The following is a 21,700-nucleotide window of genomic DNA, read 5'->3' as shown; positions in this document are numbered from 1 at the left end:
TAAACTTCAAGTCTTGGCTCCGCCTCTGCGGCAACACTACTTTGTTGTGTGAATAACCAGAAAAATAGAAACAAAATGAACAAGCTTGGGGATAAGAAATGAATGAAAAGAAAACATTGTAAATTTTGCCAGAATTTTACACTTAGATTAAGAGTTAATATCTCAAATGGTTACTCAACTTTGAATAGTTCACTTAGAAAGTCACTCAACTTTGAGTTGTTTACTTAGAAAGTCACTAAACTTTGTTTTATAACTCAAAAGTCACTCAACTAATGGTATTTCACTTGGAAAATCACTCAACTATTGATATTTTACTTAGAAAGTCATCTAATTATTTTTAAAAAATTTCTGACTATTCATCCAAGAGCTGACTTTGGACCAATACTATTCTCTTGTTTACTGAGTTCCGCTAAAATATTTTGAATGGTTAGTTATGTACCTAATCTAATACGTGTATCATAATTTAATCCAGTCTTTTTTTGACTAAGTTAAAGAAAAAGAGAAACTTCGGTTTCTTATTTTATTTCCATTATAAGGTTAGGTACACGGATTGTGGAAATGTGATGGAAATAATATATATAAAAGAAAGACCTTTGTACTTTCTGTTTTTTTAAATTGTGACAATTCATCCATTTCATACTGAGAGATATTCTTCCTTCTTCTTTGTGCAGAAACTCAATATTTTGATCAGACACATAAGAGAGATTAAGCGATATGTCTTATGCTGCTATTACTTGTCTTATGAGAACCATACACCAATCAATGCAACTTACTGGACGTGATTTGCAACCGTTCTATGAAAAGCTCAAATCTTTGAGAGCTATTCTGGAGAAACCATGGAAAGCAACAGACGATCTCGAGGCATTAACAAACTTGGAAGCTGAAATCGCAGAGGTAGCATACAGTGCAGAGGATATGGTTGACTCGAAATCAAGAAATGTTCTTTTTGCACAAAAGGCAAAGAATAAAGCAAGAGCTTTCTGGGAACTCTGTTGTTCCTTGGAACAAGAGATAGGACGCATTGATTCCCTCATGATGCAGTGGTTGGCAATATGGAACTGGTACAGTAAAATCAAAGATTTGAAAGCACGAAAGTTTTCTGTAGCAGCTAGTATACCTGAACATGCTGTAGAGAAGCCCGAGAATATAATGGTTGGCCATGAAAATGAATTCGAGATGATGCTCAATCAAGTTGCTGGAGGAGAAAGGGAACTAGAAGTTGTCTCAATTGTAGGTATGGGAGGCATTGGCAAAACAACTTTGGCTACAAAACTCTATAGAGATCCACGCATTATGTCTCACTTTGACATTCTTGCAAAAGCTACTGTTTCGCAAGAGTACTGTGTGAGAAATGTACTCCTTGCCCTTCTTGCTTCGACAAGTGAGGAACCTGATGACCAACTAGCAGACCAACTGCAAAAGCGTCTAAAAGGCAAGAGATACTTGGTAGTAATTGATGACATATGGACTAAAGGAGCTTGGGATGATATAAGACAATGTTTCCCAGACTGTAATAATAGAAGCCGAATACTCTTGACTACTCGGAATGTGGAAGTGGCTAGATATGCTAGCTCAGGTAAACCTCCTTATCACATGCGCCTCATGGATTTTGATGAAAGTTGGAGTTTATTGTATGAAAAGGTCTTCGCGAAAAACTCTTTTCCCCCGGACTTTGAGCAACTTGGTAAGCAAATTGCATTAAAATGCGGAGGATTACCTCTAGCAATTACTGTGATCGCGGGACTTCTCTCCAAAACCGGCAAAACATTGGAAGAGTGGCAAAGTGTTGCCGAAAATGTAAGTTCAGTGGTAAGCACAGATCTTGAAGCCCAATGCATGGGAGTGTTGGCTTTGAGTTACTATCACTTGCCTTCTCACCTAAAACCGTGCTTTCTATACTTTGCAATTTTCCCAGAGGATAGCCTGATTTTTGTCAATAAACTTTTGGACTTATGGGTTGTAGAGGGATTTTTGAAGGTAGAAGAGATGGAAAATATAGAAGAAGCGGCAGAAAAATGTTTGACAGATCTTATAGATAGAAGTTTAATTTCCATCAGTCATTCAAAATTTGATGGAAAAAAAAAGAGTTGTAGAATGCACGATGTGACCCGTGAACTCTGCTTGAGGGAAGCTCGAAATGTGAATTTTGTGAATGTTCTCAGAGGAACGAGTAATCAAAATCCAAGTACACAATCCATCCAATGTTCCTGTACAAGTCGAGGTCGGATCAGTATCCATAATGAGGAAGAACTGGTCAGGTATCGTAACAGTGAGCCTCATTCTATTATCATGTTTGGAAAATACCAACGCTTTGAGCCAGAGTTGCCTTTCAAGCTAGTAAGAGTACTAGATCTTGCTTCTATTTGCTGTCCAACTTTTCCCAGTCGAATACTTTCTTTAACTCACTTGAGATACCTAGATTTGGCTTTTGATCATCGCGTAGGGAAGTTGCTACGATTCGAAGAAGAGGGTCCCTCATCAATAATAGAAATTCCTCCATCGATATCAAGCCTGTGTTATATGGAAACTTTTATACTTCACTTTTCAAATCCCTTTACTAAAACTGCTTTGATATTACCATCGGAAATTTTGATGATGCTGCAGTTGAGGCACCTCCGTTTGACCTGGAATTACTTGCACTATCATGGAATTATAGGGAAAAGTTTGGTTTTAAAAAAATTGCATTGTCTCTCTGGATTGAATCCTAGGTACTGTACTGGTTCTTTCTTTAGACTATTTCCCAATTTGAAGGAGTTGCAAATATATGGCTTCTTTAAAGACTTTTGTAGTTGCAAAGACCTGCATGATTTGCGCTACTTAGATCAGCTCGAAGAATTGGAATTTCATCTTGGAGATCCTATCATTTATGGTAGGAAAACTGTAGTGTTACCTTTGCTCATACCTCCTCCATGTGCTTTTCCACAAAGTCTTAAGAATTTAGCTTTCACCGGACAGTTCTTCTTGCCATGGAAGGATTTGAGCATTGTTGGTAAATTACCCAAACTTGAGTCCCTTAAGCTGGAGACATTTGCCTTCATAGGCGACGAGTGGGAAGTAGCTGAGGAAGGGTTTCCTCGCTTGAAGTTCTTGCTACTGAAAGATTTATACTTCCGGCACTGGAGAGCCAGTAGTGATCACTTTCCCTGCCTTGAACGACTGATTATTGAAGAATGCGGGAATTTGGACTCAATCCCCCAAGAATTTGCAGATATAACCACACTTACTCTAATTGAAATAACCAAGTGTGTACAATCTGTTGGGAATTCCGCTAAGCAAATTCAGCAGGACATTGAAGACAACTATGGACGTTCTATTGACGTCTATACCCGTGATTATTTGTAAGACATCTTCCTTGATTTACTTCTTATAATTGTTTCTTGTATTTGTGCTTCCAAACTATATATTTTTAGTGCTGTGCCTAATGTTAGATTCTTTGGTTCTTTCTTTCTTTCTTTTGGAAAGACGTAATATATCCAACTTTGGATGTACACAAGTAGCTATTTGAACTTGTATAAAGTTGAACAGGTAGACATATGCATTCTATGTGGTGTTCTACATGGCAATTTGCGTCCTATGTGGCGTCCTACGTGTATTATGCCACGTAAGACATACATTGATGCTAATTGAGGCCAAGTTAAAGGGCGATCTTTATGTATTATGCCTTTTGAAGGTAGCCATACTTTCATGAGTAGACATGCCCAATAGGAGTTGAAGTTATGGGCAGTGATACATAATTTTTCTGTTTTTATCTGCAACAACATACAACTCTTCATAGCTAGATCGATATAATAACCTGGATAATAGATAAATTGCACCGATAGTGTAAACGTTCTTTCTGCAGTCATTGTGTATAATTTAAATCCCTCCAATATTGTGTAACTTGTTATTACTTGCATGCTCATTCTTGATATGTTTTTGCTCTTGTTCCTTAATTTTGGCAAGTGTAACATTTTCATTTCTCCTCTTTTGTGGCTAGCAGTTCTGATGAAGATGATGATGATGACTATGATGATGAAGAACAAGAAGATGACGGTGATGATGATGATGAAGAAGAAGAAGATGACGATGATGATGATGAAGAAGAAGAAGAAGATGACGATGATGATTTTGATGTTGATGAACAGGACAATGTTATTGGTTAATTGCTACATATTTTTTGTGTGATATATAATTTACCTTTATTAATCTTGTATTTTAATTGTCTAGTTATATGATTATTATTTTGCAAAGCAAAATGTTCAAATTTTTAATATATGAGAACAATTCAAAATGTCTATTATATCAAGCCATTTCATTTTATTTTTTTAAGGAAATGAGATCTTTTGTTCACTTACAATTTGAATAGAATAAGATACCTTTTTCAGATCTTTTATATGTAAAAATGAAGATCATTTGTGGCTGGCTAACGGCTTTTTCTGCAGCAATAGTGCTTTGTTGTGTGAATAACAAGACAAAAAGTACAAGCTTGGGGAACTTTGTGCTGAATTGATGGCCAATGCAGAAAATATGATAAAAAAATGAATGAAAGTCTACATTCTTTTAATTTCCCCCTAATTTTGCTCTGTTCACTATTAAAGAAAATCAATGTTTGGAGACAAACTAAAAAGAAGATCTTGAAAATGGAAAAGTGAAAGTTGTTATAAAATAATTACTTAACAAACTTAAGATTAACACACTTAAAAAGGAGAACAACGGAGAGAGTAATGTCTTTCAATCTATATCTCTTCATTTGTAAATGTAGTAGCTATTTATAGTAGTAAGCTAAAGTACAAATGTATAACTTGGCTACTAATTGCAAAGTGTTGGTAGTTTCCCAAAAGATGGTTTCCACATGGCATGCATATTTGCCTTACACCATGATAAGTGATGAAAGTCACTAAATTGGTAGTCTCCAAGTGGCATCCTTCATTTTCTTACAACACTCCCCCTTAGATGTAAATGTAAAAGAAAAGAAATATACATAGATATTCATAATACGCATTACTTGTTGCCTCATTAAAAACCTTTCTAGGAAAACTCAGTGGGACAAAACCTAAACTAAGGGAAAAAGAGTACAACGCGTATTTTACTCCCCCTGATAAAAACCACGATTCAGATGGTTAAGTTTTCGCATTCCAATCTTGTGTACCATCTTTTCAAGAGTTGAGGCTGGTAAAGATTCGGTGAATAAGTCTGTTGGATTATCACTTGAACGGATTTGTTGTACATCAATATCACCATTCTTCTGGAGATCATGTGTAAAGAATTATTTCGGTGAAATATGCTTTGTTCTATCTCATTTTATGAAGCCTCCTCTTAATTGAGTTATGCATGCAACATTGTCTTCAAAGAGCACCGTGTACCTTGATATCACACTTCAAATCACATTTTTCTTTGATGAAATGTATCACTGATCTCAACCATACACATTCTCTATTTGCTTCATGAATTGCTATTATCTCAGCATGATTTGAAGAAGTAGCGACAATAGACTGCTTCGTAGATCTCCATGATATTGCAGTACCTCCGTATGTGAACAGATAGCCTGTTTGAGATCGAGCTTTATGTGGGTCAGATAAATAACCTGCATCTGCATGACCAACAAGATCTGTACTATCTTTGTGAGTATAAAACAGACCCATATCACTAGTCCCCTTTAGATATCGCAATATATGTTTAACTTAATTCCAATGTCTTCATGTAGGGGAAGAACTATATCTTGCTAATAAATTAACAGAAAATGCTATGTCAGGTCTCGTAGCATTAGCAAGAAACATAAGTGCACCAATTGCATTAAGATAAGGTACAACAGGACCAAGAGGTTCCTCAGTCTCTTCTTGAGGTCGGAATGGGTCTTTCCTCACTTCAAGTGATCGTACAACCATTGGAGTACTTAATGGATGTGCTTTGTCCATGTAAAATTGTTTCAAGATTTTTTCAATGTAGGCAGATTGATGGATGAAGACCCCGTCTGCTAAATGTTCAATTTGTAGACCAAAACAAAGTTTTGTCTTTCCAAGGTCTTTCATCTCAAATTCTTTCTTTTAGATATTCAATTGCCTTTTGGACCTCTTCTGGAGTTCCAATGAGATTAATGTCATCAACATAAACAACAAGAATAACAAACCCTGATGTTGTTTTCTTAATAAAAATACAAGGACAAATGACATCAATTATATAATCTTGTTTTATCAAGTACTCACTGAGGCGATTATACCACATGCGCCCTGATTGTTTTAAGCCGTATAATGACTTTTGTAATCTGATTGAACACATTTCCCGAGGTTTTGAACTATATGCTTCAGGCATTTTAAGTCCTTCTGGAATTTTCATATAAATTTCATTATCAAGTGAACCGTAAAGATAAGTTGTAACCACATCCATCAGATGTATTTCAAGGTTTTCATGAACAACTAAATTGATGAGATATCGAAAAGTTATTGCATCCATAACTGGTGAATATGTTTCTTCATAGTCGACACTAGGTCGTTGAGAGAATCCTTGCGCAACAAGGCGTGCCTTGTATCTTACAATTTCATTTCGCTTTCGCACAAAAACTCATTTATAGCCAACATATTTTACCCCATTTGGGGTTTGGACTACAGGTCCAAAAACCTCACATTTAGCAAGTGAGTCTAATTCTGATTGAATTGTCTCTTGCCATTTTGGCCAATCACATCTTCGTCGACATTCTTCGACAAATAGAGGTTCATGATCCTCGTTGTCTTGCATATTGTTAAGTGCAATATTATATGCGAAAACATTATCCACTGTAATTTTTGAACGATCTAATCTTATCCCATCACCCGTAGAACTTATTGAAATCTCTTCATTCACTTGAGTCTCGGGTTCACTGATTTCTTCAAGAATATTAAGATTAATTAGATCTTGGACTTCCTCATGAGACTCTTGTATACTGTCATCTTTATCATTTTTCGCACTTCTCTTTCTAGGATTTTTGTCTTTTGAACTCAATGATCTCCCACGCTTCAGGTGTGTATAAGATTCAGAAGCTATGACACTATTAGATGGTCCTGTTGGAATATCAATTCAGATAGGCACATTTTTTGCGGGGATATGTGATTTAGTTATCCTTTTCAAATCAGTAAATACGTTTGGCATTTGATTTGTTATATTCTGCAAATGAATGATCTTCTGGACCTCTTGTTCACACATAGGGGAACGTGGATCAAAATGAGATAATGATGAAACTTTCCATGCAATTTCACTTTTAAGTTCTTTTTTCTCTCCTCCTAATTGCGGAAAATTTGTTTTATCAAATCGACAATCTGCAAATCTTGTAGTAAATAAATCTCTCGTCAATGGCTTAAGGTAGCGAATTATGGATGGTGAATCAAACCCAACATATATGCCTAACCTTCTTTGGGGGCCCAACTTAGTGCGCTGAGGTGGTGCTACTAGCACATATACAACACATCCAAAAATTCGTAGTGAGCAATATTTGATTCATGACCAAATACTAATTGTGACGGAGAGTATTTATTATAACTAATTGGTTTAAGACGAACAAGTGCTACAGCATGTAAGATAGCATGACCCCATATGGTAGTGGACAATTTCGTTTTCATAAGTAATGGTCTTGCTATCAATTGTAAGCGCTTAATAAATAACTCAGCGAGGCCATTTTGAGTATGAACATGAGCTACATGATGTTTAACTTTTATCCCTATTGATAAGCAATAATCATTAAAAGCTTGGAATGTGAATTATCCAACATTATCAAGGCGAATTGCCTTAATGGGATAATCTAGAAATTGCGCTCTTAATCTTATTATTTGTGCCAATAATTTTGCAAACGCCAGGTTGCGAGATGATAAGAGGCAAATATCTAAACAACCCACTAGATGGGTGAATAGGTCCACAAATATCCCCATGTATACGTTCTAAAAATTGAGGAGATTCAATGTTAATCTTCATTAGTGATGGCCTAGTAATCAATTTGCCCTGACAACAAGCAGCACGTGAAAATTCATCACTCGTAAGAATCTCTAGATTCTTTAATGGATGTCCATTTGAGTTTTCAATGATTCGTCTCATCATTATTGATCCAGGATGACCTATTCGGTCATGCCAAAACACAAAAGTTTTTAAGTCAGTAAACTTCTAGTTTACGATAGAATGTGCTTCAACTGTACTAGTTTTTGCATAATATAAGCCAGAAGATAAAGTTGATAATTTCTCCAACACATATTTCTGGTCTGAGATAATTTTGGTAATACCAAGGTATTCAACATTCATTTCATTTATTGTCTCAACATGATATCCATTTCGACGAATATCTTTAAAACTTAACAGGTTTCTTGGGGATTTAGAAGAGAACAATGCATCTTCTATAACAAGTTTTGTCCCCTTAGGCAGAAATATAGTAGCTCTTCCGGAGCCTTCTATTAAGTTCGAATTACCAGAAATTGTAGTAACATTTGCTTTTCTTCTAAGCAAGTAAGAGAAGTATTTCTCATCTTTGAATATGGTGTGCGTTGTTCTATTATCAATTACACAAATATCTTCATGATTGATCATTGAGCCAAACGAAGTTTGGGGCATATCCCTATCTTCTTCAAAAAAACAGATATAAACAAAGTAAAATATAACTATTAAACAAGGCTATTATATTTACAAGGATTAGAAAAAAACACAAACATACTAACTAATACAAACAAACAGAAAAGAAAATTATCTAGATTATCGTTGGATCGTCACTGATCATTTTTCCTTCAGGGAATACAAAGAAGTCAGCTACATCCAGATGCATAGGCTCAACATTATCTTCAGAGATGAAGTTTGCTTCCGTATTATTATTCATCTTATGTATGGGCTCAACATTATCTTCAGAGATAAAGTTTGCTTCTGAATTATTATCACTTTTTTTCAAGGATGCCTGATAGAGATGAACCAGACGCTTAGATGATCGACAAGTACCCGACCAGTGCCCCATTCCTCTACATCTATGACATATACTTTCTGAATTTTTCTTTTGTATCACTTCTTTTCACCCTTCCTTTTATATTGCTGGTCATTTTTTGGTGCAAAACGACCATCATGATTATAATTTATTTTACGACCGCGACAACGACCATGACCGAAGCCACGACCTCTTTCTCGTTGGTGATAATTTGCATGATTCACTTCAGGGAGTGGCACAGAACCAACGGGCCGACTCTCATAATTTTTTATCAATAGGTCGTTATGTCGTTCAGCAATAAGCAGATGTGAAAGTAATTCAGAATGTTTTTTAAAACTCATTTCTCGATATGGCTGCTGCAGGAGCATACTCGAGGTAGGAAATGTGAAGTATGTTTTCTCAAGCTTATCATGTTCAGTGACCTCTTCTCCGCATAAATTTAACTGTGATATAATTCTATACATGGAAGAATTATATTCAGTTATACTTTTAAAGTCTAGTAACCTCAGATTAAACCAATCATGACGTGCCTGTGGAAGAATGACCAACTTCAGGTGGTCATATCTATCTTTTAAATTATTTCACAGTATAAGGGGGTTTTAAATAGTGAGGTATTGCATTTTCAACCCCTCGTCAAGATGGTGGCGCAGAAATATCATAGCTTTAGCCCGATCTTGGTTGGATGCCTGATTATTATCTTTGATGGTGTCTACCAGATCCATAGCATCCAATTGGATTTCAGCGTCTAGTATCCATGATGAGTATCATTTGCCTGATATATCCAAGGCAACAAATTCAAGTTTAGAAATATTAGACATTTTTTAGAAAAATAAAATTCTTACCCTTTTACCTATTTAAAGTAGCTCAAGTTGGTAGAGTCTTGTGCTGATAACGTGTTATAAAATAATTACTTAACAAACTTAAGATTAACACACTTAAAAAGGAGAACAACGGAGAGAGTAATGTCTTTCAATCTATATCTCTTCATTTGTAAATGTAGTAGCTATTTATAGTAGTAAGCTAAAGTACAAATGTATAACTTGGCTACTAATTGCAAAGTGTTGGTAGTTTCCCAAAAGATGGTTTCCACATGGCATGCATATTTGCCTTACACCATGATAAGTGATGAAAGTCACTAAATTGGTAGTCTCCAAGTGGCATCCTTCATTTTCTTACAACAAAAGTCATTTTCTTGGATACTTTTTGTTTGTTATGTTGGCAAGTTGTCTCAATAAAGACGTGTGAAACTATCATCACCATCGTCACACCCCTTTTCGCCCACGACGAAAGGGTTTTTCCAATTAAAGTAACGTTGATTAGAAATTATTTTCCAATANATATATATATATATATATATATATATATATATATATTGTTTTATCAATCATAACTTTTTAAATTCTTCCGTTATGAGAATTATGATTATAATTAAAAGCAATATCAACGTACTCATTTATCAAGAAAATAATAATTTAATTATTAAAGGGCTTAAGGACTTAAATTCTACCATTATGCAATTAATTAGTATTTAGTTAAATAATTAATAAAATTTTGATTTAGTAAAAGGGTAAAATGGTAATTCAATTTTTTTACTTTGGAGCTTCCCACTTAAAATAATATTTTATAAAATTTACACAAACATAATTTTATGTTGATAGTTATTTATCAGAGAAAAGACATAAAGTCACCACTGAAGTTGTCTCGAATTTTTAAAAAGACACCTTAACTTTGTGGGTGTCCTATTTCCCCATTGAACAATTTAAGAGTGTTATAAATATCTCACTTTTCACCCAACCTCAATTGCAAGAAAAGAAGTGCAATCACGCACCAATTGTTATTTGTCACGTATTAAATTCTTTTAATTTTTAATTTTTAGTTTCATTTCCATTTTTCCTATTTTTATTAACTTTATTTTCATTTTTTTCCTCTTTCTTCTTCAACCTTCATTACTCAAATCCTTTGTTCTTTGTTGTAAATCCTCCAAAAGTAACAGCCATTGTCGCTTTCAACGTAGCCTCCACGATGCTTCCCTGTTACAGCACTATCTCCGCCACTAAATCATCACTAAAAAAAATTCAATTCAACTCTCAAGTTACTAAAGCAAGGTAATTGAGTTCTATATTCAGACCAAAAATAAGAATAAAAATGGAGTTTCATAGTACTCTCTAATCAATCGAATAATGGAGTTCACATTTGTGTTTTTTTTGTACAAAAAAACGAGGATAAAAGAAGAAAAAGAAACAAGGAAAAGCAGAAGACAAGAAAAAAAGTGATAAAAATGGATGAAGTAAATGAATCTTCTAAGTTGAAGAAGATGAAGAAAAGGTAATTGGATTTTTGAATCTGGGTGAAGAAGATAATGGAAAAGAATGAATTCGTCAAAGAGAGAGCAGCAACGTTGAGCTTGCTTTGGAAGAAAAGTTGAAATCAATTTTAGGGCTACCAACTGCTCTTTTCTCTTTAAATTTGGAGAAGAAGATGTAAATTAATTAAATAATTAATAGTAAAGAAATAAAAATGACACGTGGCACTTTATAGCTTGTTAATGGCAGTGAAAACACTGTCTCACGCGTCTCATGTGTGTGGTAACAACTCAGCTGAGGAAATGGGTCAAAATGACCCATTTACAAAGATATTAAATAGTTCTGTGGGGTGATAGGACACTTCCAAAGTTAAGGTGTCTTTATGCAAATACGAGATAACTTTAGTGGTGACTTTATGTCTTTTCTCTTATTTATCGCATAATTTATTTTTATAGATATGCCAAAACTTGTATTGATTAATATGTATATGTATAAAGTTTACATTTTCATCCAAAAGAAAAAAATAAAGATTCGAAATATAGTCGTCTAGACTAAGACATATATTCTAGTAAATATATAAATGTTTTCTCTATACAGACACAACCATTTAGGTTAATATTATAATTTTATTTTTACTTATTTGTTTGACAGCTAAGAAATACTCAAATATGTAAAATCAATTAAGATTATATAACACCTAATCTAATAAGATGAATATTAGCTTTAAATTTAAGAATAAAATATAGTACAACATTATGGAGTATTATCTTCTATAAATATTATATAATAATAAGAGTACATCATCATTTTTATTTTTTTATTTTTATCTTACTGTCTACTTTCATTTTCATTTTCCTCTCTTACTACGTACATATATAAATACTTCCCACTTTGTGCCTACATTCATTCAGATTCTTCAATTTCCACGTTTATGAAAAATCCAATGTTATGGAAAATTAACCCTAAATCATTTTTTAAACTAAAACTCCTAGTATTTTAATTTTTAATATAAATTTAAAATGCTCCAATACAAAAAGGGAAATGACATAAGAAGAAAATTATATTGACACAAGAGATCACGTAGCTTCAGATCAAAATTTTTGTAGAACTCACGATCATTATTTTTTTTCTTCTTCTTATTTCACCTCATGATAAGCTTTAACTGAAATTACAAAATGATCTTGTATTGTTAATGCTTTGGTATGTCACATCTTTACATTATACTTATTTCTATAAAATTCAGACTATGAAGAATTTGGACTTGGGAATGAAAATGTGAGATGGTGAATGCATATGATGTGCCTGTTTGTACATAGTATTTTCAAAATTTAAGAAAAGAGACATTTTACTTTTTTATAAAGCTATAACTAAGAATTTTTGAAGATTTCGATATTGGCATGTGTAATTGAAGAACAAAAAAGTGTCTAATGATGTAACGGAAGAAAAAAAAGAGACTGTTAATAATTTAGCGACTTAACTTTTCTTTTCAATACCTTAAATGTATTAAATAGAAGAAAATGCCACTTAACTTTTATAGAGCCCTTTTGTAATCCAACTTTCAACTATAAGGTCATCATATTACACGTGCAATACACTAATGTTTGACAGACGTCCCCTCAAAATTTGGCTTGTCGTTTATTGTCTGACATGACCATTTATGATGAGAAACAACATCTTTCTTCTTACCCCATTCATGAATCCTCATATGAAGTTCAGCCGCAACAATCAATAAATGCACACCTTGAATTGATGTCAAAATGAACAACTTAATATATATATATATATATATATATATATAGAGAGAGAGAGAGAGAGAGAGAGGGGGAGGGGGTGGAGCTACATACAAATTTAGCATCGTATATAATTGCTTATTTCTAAGGTATAGAATGAATAATGTCAAATACTCGGTGCAGATAAAGTTATGCCTTTCAATATTATGAATTACCAAATATAAGGAAAAAATATTAATCATAAAATACCATACATAAAAAAATAAACTATCACAATTATATTGATGTAGAATAAACACAAACTTACTTTCTTGAAGCTTGTTATAAGATTATAGGAACTCACTGTCATGTTCGAACTCAGTTACACATTCTTGACTAAATTTTTATTGCTGCAACAAAAAAGCGTTCAAAAAATTTAACAATCAAATACTGTTTAATTAACTATCAAAGGAAAATTAACTACAAAAATAATAATATAATATTTGCTAATACAATTGAGAATCTAATAATTAGAAAATTAAAAAACACATGAACCATAGAAAATGTTGATAGGTCTGGAATATATATAGTAAGAGGATGCATATTTTTTTGACTTATGAAATTCTTCTTTAATAGACAAATAAATAAAGAAAAGATCAATTGAATAGATAAGATGAATATGAACATTTCAAATTTTATTTTTCCAACCTTTGAGATTCTCATCAAACGTAATTAATTGGTTAATATGTGGTCACTTCCCATTTAATTGATTATTGTCATTTATTAGATGGTAAATTTATTATTTGGTACAAAAATATCGTAGAATCAGTATTTAAATTAGGGGTAGTAACGTTGATTAATTTTAATGTAGATTTTTGTACTTATTTTATTTTAAACTTATGTTTTTCTACTTTTAAATAACTTACAATTCAAAAAATAATTAAAATAATATTATTTAATTAATTAGATGTTTAATTTAGTCTAGGCGTAAAATGGTAATTCAACTTTTCATCTTTGGAGCTTCCCACTTATGATAATATATGATGTTGAATTTTATTGATCTTAAATCGGATGCATAACTGCATTCTCGATCTTGACCTTTACAGACATAACTGTCTTCTTCGCATCACACCTAATGATTTTGTCTATAAGTCTTTAATTTAAATAAAGAAAGTTAATTATTAAGACAATATGGCCAAGGTGCGTCACTACATCCTTGAATTTCTTTCAAGCATCTCCAATAAAAGATGTGTAACCACATTCTTAATTGAGACAAAAATTAATTATATTTACACTCATCTAGTGTTTAATAGGGCCTAATATATACATATTACTATGGTCACAAGCTTAGCAAATTCCTTGAATGTTGTTAAACATAAAGCTCTTTTTTTTATTGATATTCAACCGTCAACCTTAAGCTAATTCTTTTTCATCTTTCACAATAATATTCTAAAAAACACCTAAAGATCAATCTTAATTCACTATATTTTATTTATTTTAAATCTAAGCAAAGATATTAGTAGAATGACATGAATAATAGACCAAATAAATTATAAAGTTATTCCAAAAATCAAACAATGCAAAATAAATTACATACTTTTTCCTAAAAATTAAACAATACATTAACAAGCCATGAAACTAAATCAATCTGTATTTCATATGCATTTAAATAACTCTATGTAAGACCCAAATAAATAAGATAAAGTGCGAGAGTTGGACCTTAATCCGTAGAGAATTTCCTAAAGAAAAGAATTTGAATCTGAAAAAGAGCTTAATTTTGATCGGAGCCTCCAAATATAACCTGATTTTTTGATTGTCTGCGTGTGTTTGCGTTTTCAGAGAAAACAAAAAAAAGTTGTTTTGGTGCGTGTTGTTTTTTTTTTTTTTTTTTGAGTGTATTTGCTGATGCGTTTTTGTTGACGTCAATCTGCAAATTGTTTTTGGTGGGTTGGGTGTGTATATTGTATGTTCTGTGTGTGTGTTTGTATGAAGGACAAGGAAAATGTGCAGATGATTTTTTTTGTTATCTTTTTTTTTGGGTTCTCTACGTGTTTTTTTTGTTTTTTTTTTTTTGGTTGTCTCTGTCCGTCTCTTTTTTCTGGAGTAGTGTAGGTATATATGTAGTGTTGCTGTTTGTGGGTAGTGTTTGTAGTTGTAGGTGCAGATTAGGGGGAAGTGGGGTGAAATGGGGTAGTGGGCAGGGGCGGACCCACGTGGTATCCAAATTACACGGTATATATAAGGTAAATTTTATATATTTCTGTAGATATATAAAATTTGAACCTCCTCAATGACAAATAGAAATTGATGGTGCAGTGGCAAGTACTCCTGAAATTAAGCTGTATGTCACCAGTGAAAACATTTTATTTTTTTCTTATTCAATTTTTAGGTTTTTTTCTTAATTTTTAGTTTTGTTTTTCAAGTTTTTTTTAGTTTTTTTTTACTTTAAAAAATGTGCTAAAAGTTTGGTTTTAAACCAAAAAGAATTCAAGGTTTCCATTCTTAAAGATTTATTTACACGTTTATACTTTTATTTTTCGAACCTTCTGAACGAAAATCCTGAATCCGCCACTGGTAATGGGATAGTGTAGAGAGGTGTGGGATATGGGGGAGTGGAGAGTGGAAGAGAGGTTTAAGGGGTGGGTAATGGGTAGTTTAGGTTATTTTTTATTTTATAAATTAAATTTCTATTATATAGAAAGGTGAAGACGACCAGGACGACCAAGGGCACTTTTGTCACTTTAATAAAATTCCAAGCTTAATTTAATTGTACATTTTGCATTGAGAGTATTGAACATTCCAAAAAAAACCAGCCAAAAGTTATGTAATTCCCGATGTATCCACCATTAAGTTGTTGATTTCCATTGTCACAAGTGTACAACACATTGGGAGGAGTAAAAGAAATTAATGCAAAGTTAAAACATGGACCTCATTTTTGACTCACTTCAAAAGTCTATGCATTCAAGACCACACATTTTTTTTAAAAAAATAAAATAATTAATTTGAGTTCATATTTATTTTTGAATGTACTTACTACTTTTAAAGAGATTTTTTTTCATATTCAAAATTTAAATTCGAGGCCTTTTAATCATTTTCTCTCTTAATTTGGTTCGGTCATGAAAATATAGTTTTTATTTTATTAAAAAAATGTATAATTAAAGTCGTGTTTGGTTAAATTTTATATAAAAATATAAATATATTTTTCTAAAACGCATAATACATAAATATGTCATTTAATTTGGTTTCATTTGACATCAATGTCCTCCAATTTTGGATGTGCATAGTAGACACAAAAATTTGTTTAGAAATGAACAAGTAGACACATGTGTCCTACTTGACGTCCTACGCGGCGATATAATTCAACTAATTTACTCGAGACATACAACCAAATTGCACTAAAAGAGTAATATATCAAAATAAATAATCGTATAATGTCATAAATTATATCTCATATAAGAACTACTAACATACTATTACAAAAAAAATCCAATTTATTTTTTTAAAAAATTAAGTTGAATTTGTGTTAAGTTATTGATTTTACAAATAATATTTGATTATTCGAATATGTTTTTTTCTAAAAATAAAATAAAATAAAATATGAAATATAATTAAAATGGAATCATTTTTAGAAAAATTAATAATTTAGGATAAAATTTGAAAAAAATATAGTAAAAGTATTAAAAAAGTCTTGAATGTTTTTCAAATTTCAAATATAACTTTAAGTTATGTTTGTAAATTTTATAATCTAGTGTTGATTTTCAAATAAATAAAGTGAACTAAAAAAATTATCTATTTCTTTGTGTTCATTTATTTTTCATATTATAAAAAATAAATAATCAAATATAATGTTTATTATCTTAAGAAATAAGATATAATTTAATTTTCTTTTTCATGGTTATACTACTTTAAAATGAAAACTGATAATGTGGTTAATTCATGAAGTAAAAAATTTAACATTAAAGGATGAAAAATTAGATGTGCTGTCATTTAATTTTGTTTTTAGAATCTGTTGTATAATTTCTTAAATTAGTTGAGTGGACAGAGAGGAAAGTGTAGGTCAAAAAGACCACAGATTACAGAAATATGATCACCAGTATCTTTCCCTGTCCGTTGTATAGCATTTTTGTTCACTTTTCTCCATTCTTTACACACCTTATCTCAGAATCTCCCATCACATTTAACTCTATGTGTGTGTCGTACCTAGAATCTAGCAACATCTTTTGACTGCATACCATCCTAAATTACCCTTGCATTTATACAGTTTGCTATTGGAAGTTACTCGCTTTAGAAAACATGAATTTCCTATCTTTAATCTATCACTTGGTTGCTTTAAGTTATTTTTAGTTTATTGCACAGAGAGTTGCTTACAATTTGAAAAATGTTGTTCTAAGCTTTTAACAATTATTTACTTGGTGCTCACTTTGTGACTGCGCTCTTCATTGAAAAATGTGGAAAAAATATATCTGAAATAGCTGCTACGACAATCGCAATAAGGCATCAAACAATGACACTGTGATTTATCTGAATTACTCACCAAATCAATTAAGATCCTGACACACTTTCTACAAATTTTTAAGATCCTAGATGAAACATTAAGTATCTTTTAATTTACAGTGTAAGAGTAAGTATGCTAACCAAAAGGGCACTGTGTAATTGCATCAGGGGCGTAATAATAAGAATTTCTATTATTTACAATCAATGTCATAACCTATTAAATATATTCATTATTGAAGGGTAATATGGTCATTATACAATACTAATTTTTTAGCAAACAACATGCACCTCTTACATTTTCCTTCTAGAACGTTCTCTCTCTTCCTTCCATGTTGCAATTGAGAGATGACTCAAGAAAAAGAATTGGCAAATTGATTGGATCTTTCCTAAACCTCCTCTTTCTAGACCTAATATGTGATCATCTTATTCATAAACTTCTCTTGTGATGCTAATAAAACAGGAATGGATGGTGTAAATGATTTAATTATCGGTATATATAACCAGTTTATACTTAAATGTAATAGAAATTTGTAACATACGTAGCGTTATGAACTTTTTTATAAATAAAAATGATGTCTAGAAGGATTGTAGCATGTCATATTTTACAATTCTGAAGAGTAAGCATATGTTAAAATATGCTTTTGATAAATTGTTTTTTCTTTGTAGAATATATATATACACAAATAAAATTGTCGCCGCATAATGAATCTTTCTGATTGCTGTAAAAATGGGCTCGAGATAGATTTCAACCTATCATATTTTTACAATTATAAATAATAAACATACGTTAGAATATGCATTTCATAAATTGTTGTTTCTTTCTGATGAATGTAGTCTAATTGGTGTTGTCCCTCAATACATACAAATTAACTTACCAAAAAGGAGGAAGCAACAGTTGCTTAGTCAACCAGCTTTCAGATTTGGATCCACGAACTTAAAAATAGGTATTTTTACTCAAAGAAGGGACTGCTCTTTGACATCGTCTTGTCTTTTGGTGTTGCAATTTCAGTTTTATTTTTTATATGAATTTTAGACATTATCTTTAGAATTTCAAAACATGGTTGAAGCAGTTATATTTTGACTAACTTTCACTGCGATAAATTTCATAGAGGCAAGTCAAGATGCCGGCTCTATGCTGATTTGTTGTGAGTTTTAACCTCTTACTTGTTTGGTTTTCAAGTATGATTTTGTGTATGGTTAATTTCTTTAATTTTTATTACTTCAATGATTAGTCTCCCGCAGTTTTCACTCCAAGTCCACCAATCCAACGTAAACCCGCCAACATCGTATTCCATAAAGCTTGTGTGCACTTACCAAACTACCCTGCCCCTTCGCCCACAACCATTAGCACACATGCCTAATAACAAGGATATCACAGTAAAATCACTTTGTTACCATAATCGAACAAACCCCATGGAATTAAGACCCCATAGTTGGACCATAATCAGACGAAAACTCAAATCGAAATGATTAGGAAGTAGATATACGCAATGTAGAAATACTTAAAAAATGATATAACTGACCTCTTAAAATCAAGATTGGATGTCAACACCTACGACATGATAATTTTCTTTTGTTGGAATTGATATATCAATATATTCCGTTATTTTATCACTTAGTTGTATTTTATATGACCTCTTTATTTATAATGATTTGTTGTGAGTCTCAACCTCTTACTTGTTCTCCTATTCTTTGGTGGTTTATTCCATTAGTTTCTTGTATGTGCATGTTAGTTCTCCTTTTAAAAAAATGTGTTTATGTTTTTTTTTCTCCTTGGGCACAATTTGAAATACTCCATAATGACCATCTGGTTGTGCTAATTTTCCTAAAACCAAATACATGTTGTCACTAAGAATAATGGTCAATTGAGTTCTCTTCCTCTCAATGCAACTGCATTAATTCCTTTGGTTAATTTATATGAGCTTAAGGAAAAAGAAAATGTAGAATGAGTTTTTTTTTTCTTTCTTTTCGGTGATTACTAATTGAGAATATGACTTCTGTCCTATAGAAAGGCTAATGATCTAAATTTATGCATTCTCTAAGTTGGTCTTTTTCATAAGTATCGTGCCAGGTCAAACGGGGCTACATATAATAGGATAGATGGAGTATAATTTTTTTTTTCTTTTAAAATGTACTTCCTATCATAAATAACTATTTTTGTAATGAAAAAATTAACATAAAATTTATTCTTGATAAAAATATTAGGCCCCCTCAAAATTGAGGGCCTAAAGCATGTGCCTTACTTTTTATAGCATAGAGTTGACCCAGTGTTGTAATCTCAAGCCTTCATAAGCTCTTGAAAAGAGGTTAGCAACCATATATATCTTCCTTCTCATAAATATATTCATGCACAAATATACTTACATACGTGCATCATATTTTGACGATAATACTGAAATATAACGCTAGACTCTTATCATATGAGCCAGATATATTTAAATATTCTATGTGCTAAAAGGCTTCTTCCATGATTGTGATATTGAATTTTGCAATGTGAATGATAGTAATGCTTCCTTGAATCTATTTCCTTAGGGCATTGAGTGATGCATGTTCCTTTTAAATTCACATATAACTTGATATATGTTGACTCTTTAGGGTTATCTTCACTATTTCATTTTAAATTGACATATAACCTTTAACATGCTGATTCTTTGTGATTGTCTTCACTATTTATTTTACTTTTGCTATGAGTGCTACTATTTTTATTAGAAGTTTTTATTTTGGAACTTTTATTCCTTTCCTTGAGCTATTAAAGCTGGAGTATATCGTTTGTGCTGAGTGAAGGAAATTTTACATCTTATCAAGATAACTGCAACATTTGAGATGGATTTATGAAATGGAATTTTATTACTCTACATGCAGCTCCATTTAAGGATACCGACTTCTATTCTTTTGAAAATACAGAGAGCATCTACTCAAATTTACTGGAAATGATTCAAGGCATCAATAGATTTTGGAAAATGAATTTTGTCATATTCTATGATCAACTTCTATTCTTGTGAGAAATATTGAAAAGTATTTAGAAGATAATTGTCTACATTGTAAAGTTGTTTGTGGAATGGGAGAAATTAGTTGTATTATTGCATTTTGAAGTTCATGTGTATAATTTATGCAATGATCTATTAACTTTTATACAATATATACTCTTATCGGAATTAGTAGTTACTATGAAAATTTTATATAAAAATATAAATATATTTTTCTAAAATGCATAATACACAAATATGTCATTTAATTTGGTTTCATTTGACATCAGTGTCCTCCAATTTTGGATGTGCATAGTAGACACAAAAATTTGTATAGAAATGAACAAGTAGACACATGTGTCCTACTTGACGTCCTACGCGGTGATATAATTCATGTCCTATGCGACATTTCATGTGGCGTCTTACGTGAATTATGTCTCGTAGAACACGCTTGTCTACTTGTTCAACTTTATATTTCTATCTATTTTTCTATTATATAGAAGAGTGAAGACGAGCAGGACGACCAGGGGCACTTTTGTCATTTTACCAAAATTATCAGTTTAAAACAATTGTACTTTTTGCTGCAAAATTAATGAATTTCCCAGATTACCCAACCAAGTTGCTATTATTATGATGGCCACGTGTACTTTCTATCATGAAAAACATAAAAATATCACAAGTAGCCGTACTATCTAAAAATGGTGGGACCCATTTATTAAATCAATTTATATTTCATTAACACCTTTACTTTTTGCACTGAAATAAATATAAAAAGAAACAAACATGATTTAAAATGTATTAAAAAATAAAAATATTTACATAAAAATAAAAATTAATAAATAAAATGGATAGATAAATTAAATGAAATTCAAGTAAACTAAGAAACTAACTAAATTTTTAAATAAATAGTTTTAAAATTTTGCGAATCAAATATTAAAGAGAAATAATAAGTATTTTTCGTGTTCAATTTACGTACATTAATGATAAGAATATTTTGATAATAGAATATTTTAAATTTTAAGATTAATCAGATTGTTTACTTTATTTACTTAATATTGCTATTCTTTTGTTTGAAATAAGAAGTTAAGAATAGAAACACATGAAAAATCAATACATTAATTAGAGAAGTAAAATAAATTTAAGTAGATTAATATTTAGAAAGAGATGACAAAAATAGCAAATGATTAATAGTAATTTTAAAAATTATGAATAAATTTTGGAATAAGATAAAATAACTGGATGAGGAAATCAATACGATATGTAATGATCTATGTATTAAAATATCATGCTAATTTAGCATTTAATTCTAAATAGATTTTTTTAAAA

At 31.5% G+C, this 21,700-nt stretch overlaps 1 protein-coding gene across 1 annotated transcript; it reads left to right on the top strand.

Moving 5' to 3' along the window:
* The first annotated feature begins 573 nt into the window (after nucleotides 1–573).
* Nucleotides 574–3,936, top strand: LOC125853075 (putative late blight resistance protein homolog R1A-10). The gene has a single exon (XM_049532746.1). The coding sequence runs from the start codon at nucleotides 715–717 to the stop codon at nucleotides 3,340–3,342; it is 2,628 nt and encodes an 875-aa protein (XP_049388703.1). The 5' UTR covers nucleotides 574–714; the 3' UTR covers nucleotides 3,343–3,936.
* The last annotated feature ends 17,764 nt before the right edge of the window (nucleotides 3,937–21,700 follow it).

Source organism: Solanum stenotomum, unplaced genomic scaffold (genome assembly GCF_019186545.1).
Source record: "Solanum stenotomum isolate F172 unplaced genomic scaffold, ASM1918654v1 scaffold8858, whole genome shotgun sequence".
Taxonomy (NCBI): Eukaryota; Viridiplantae; Streptophyta; class Magnoliopsida; order Solanales; family Solanaceae; genus Solanum; species Solanum stenotomum.
Note: the sequence above shows the minus strand (reverse complement) of the source record. Positions and strands in the feature narration are given on the sequence as shown.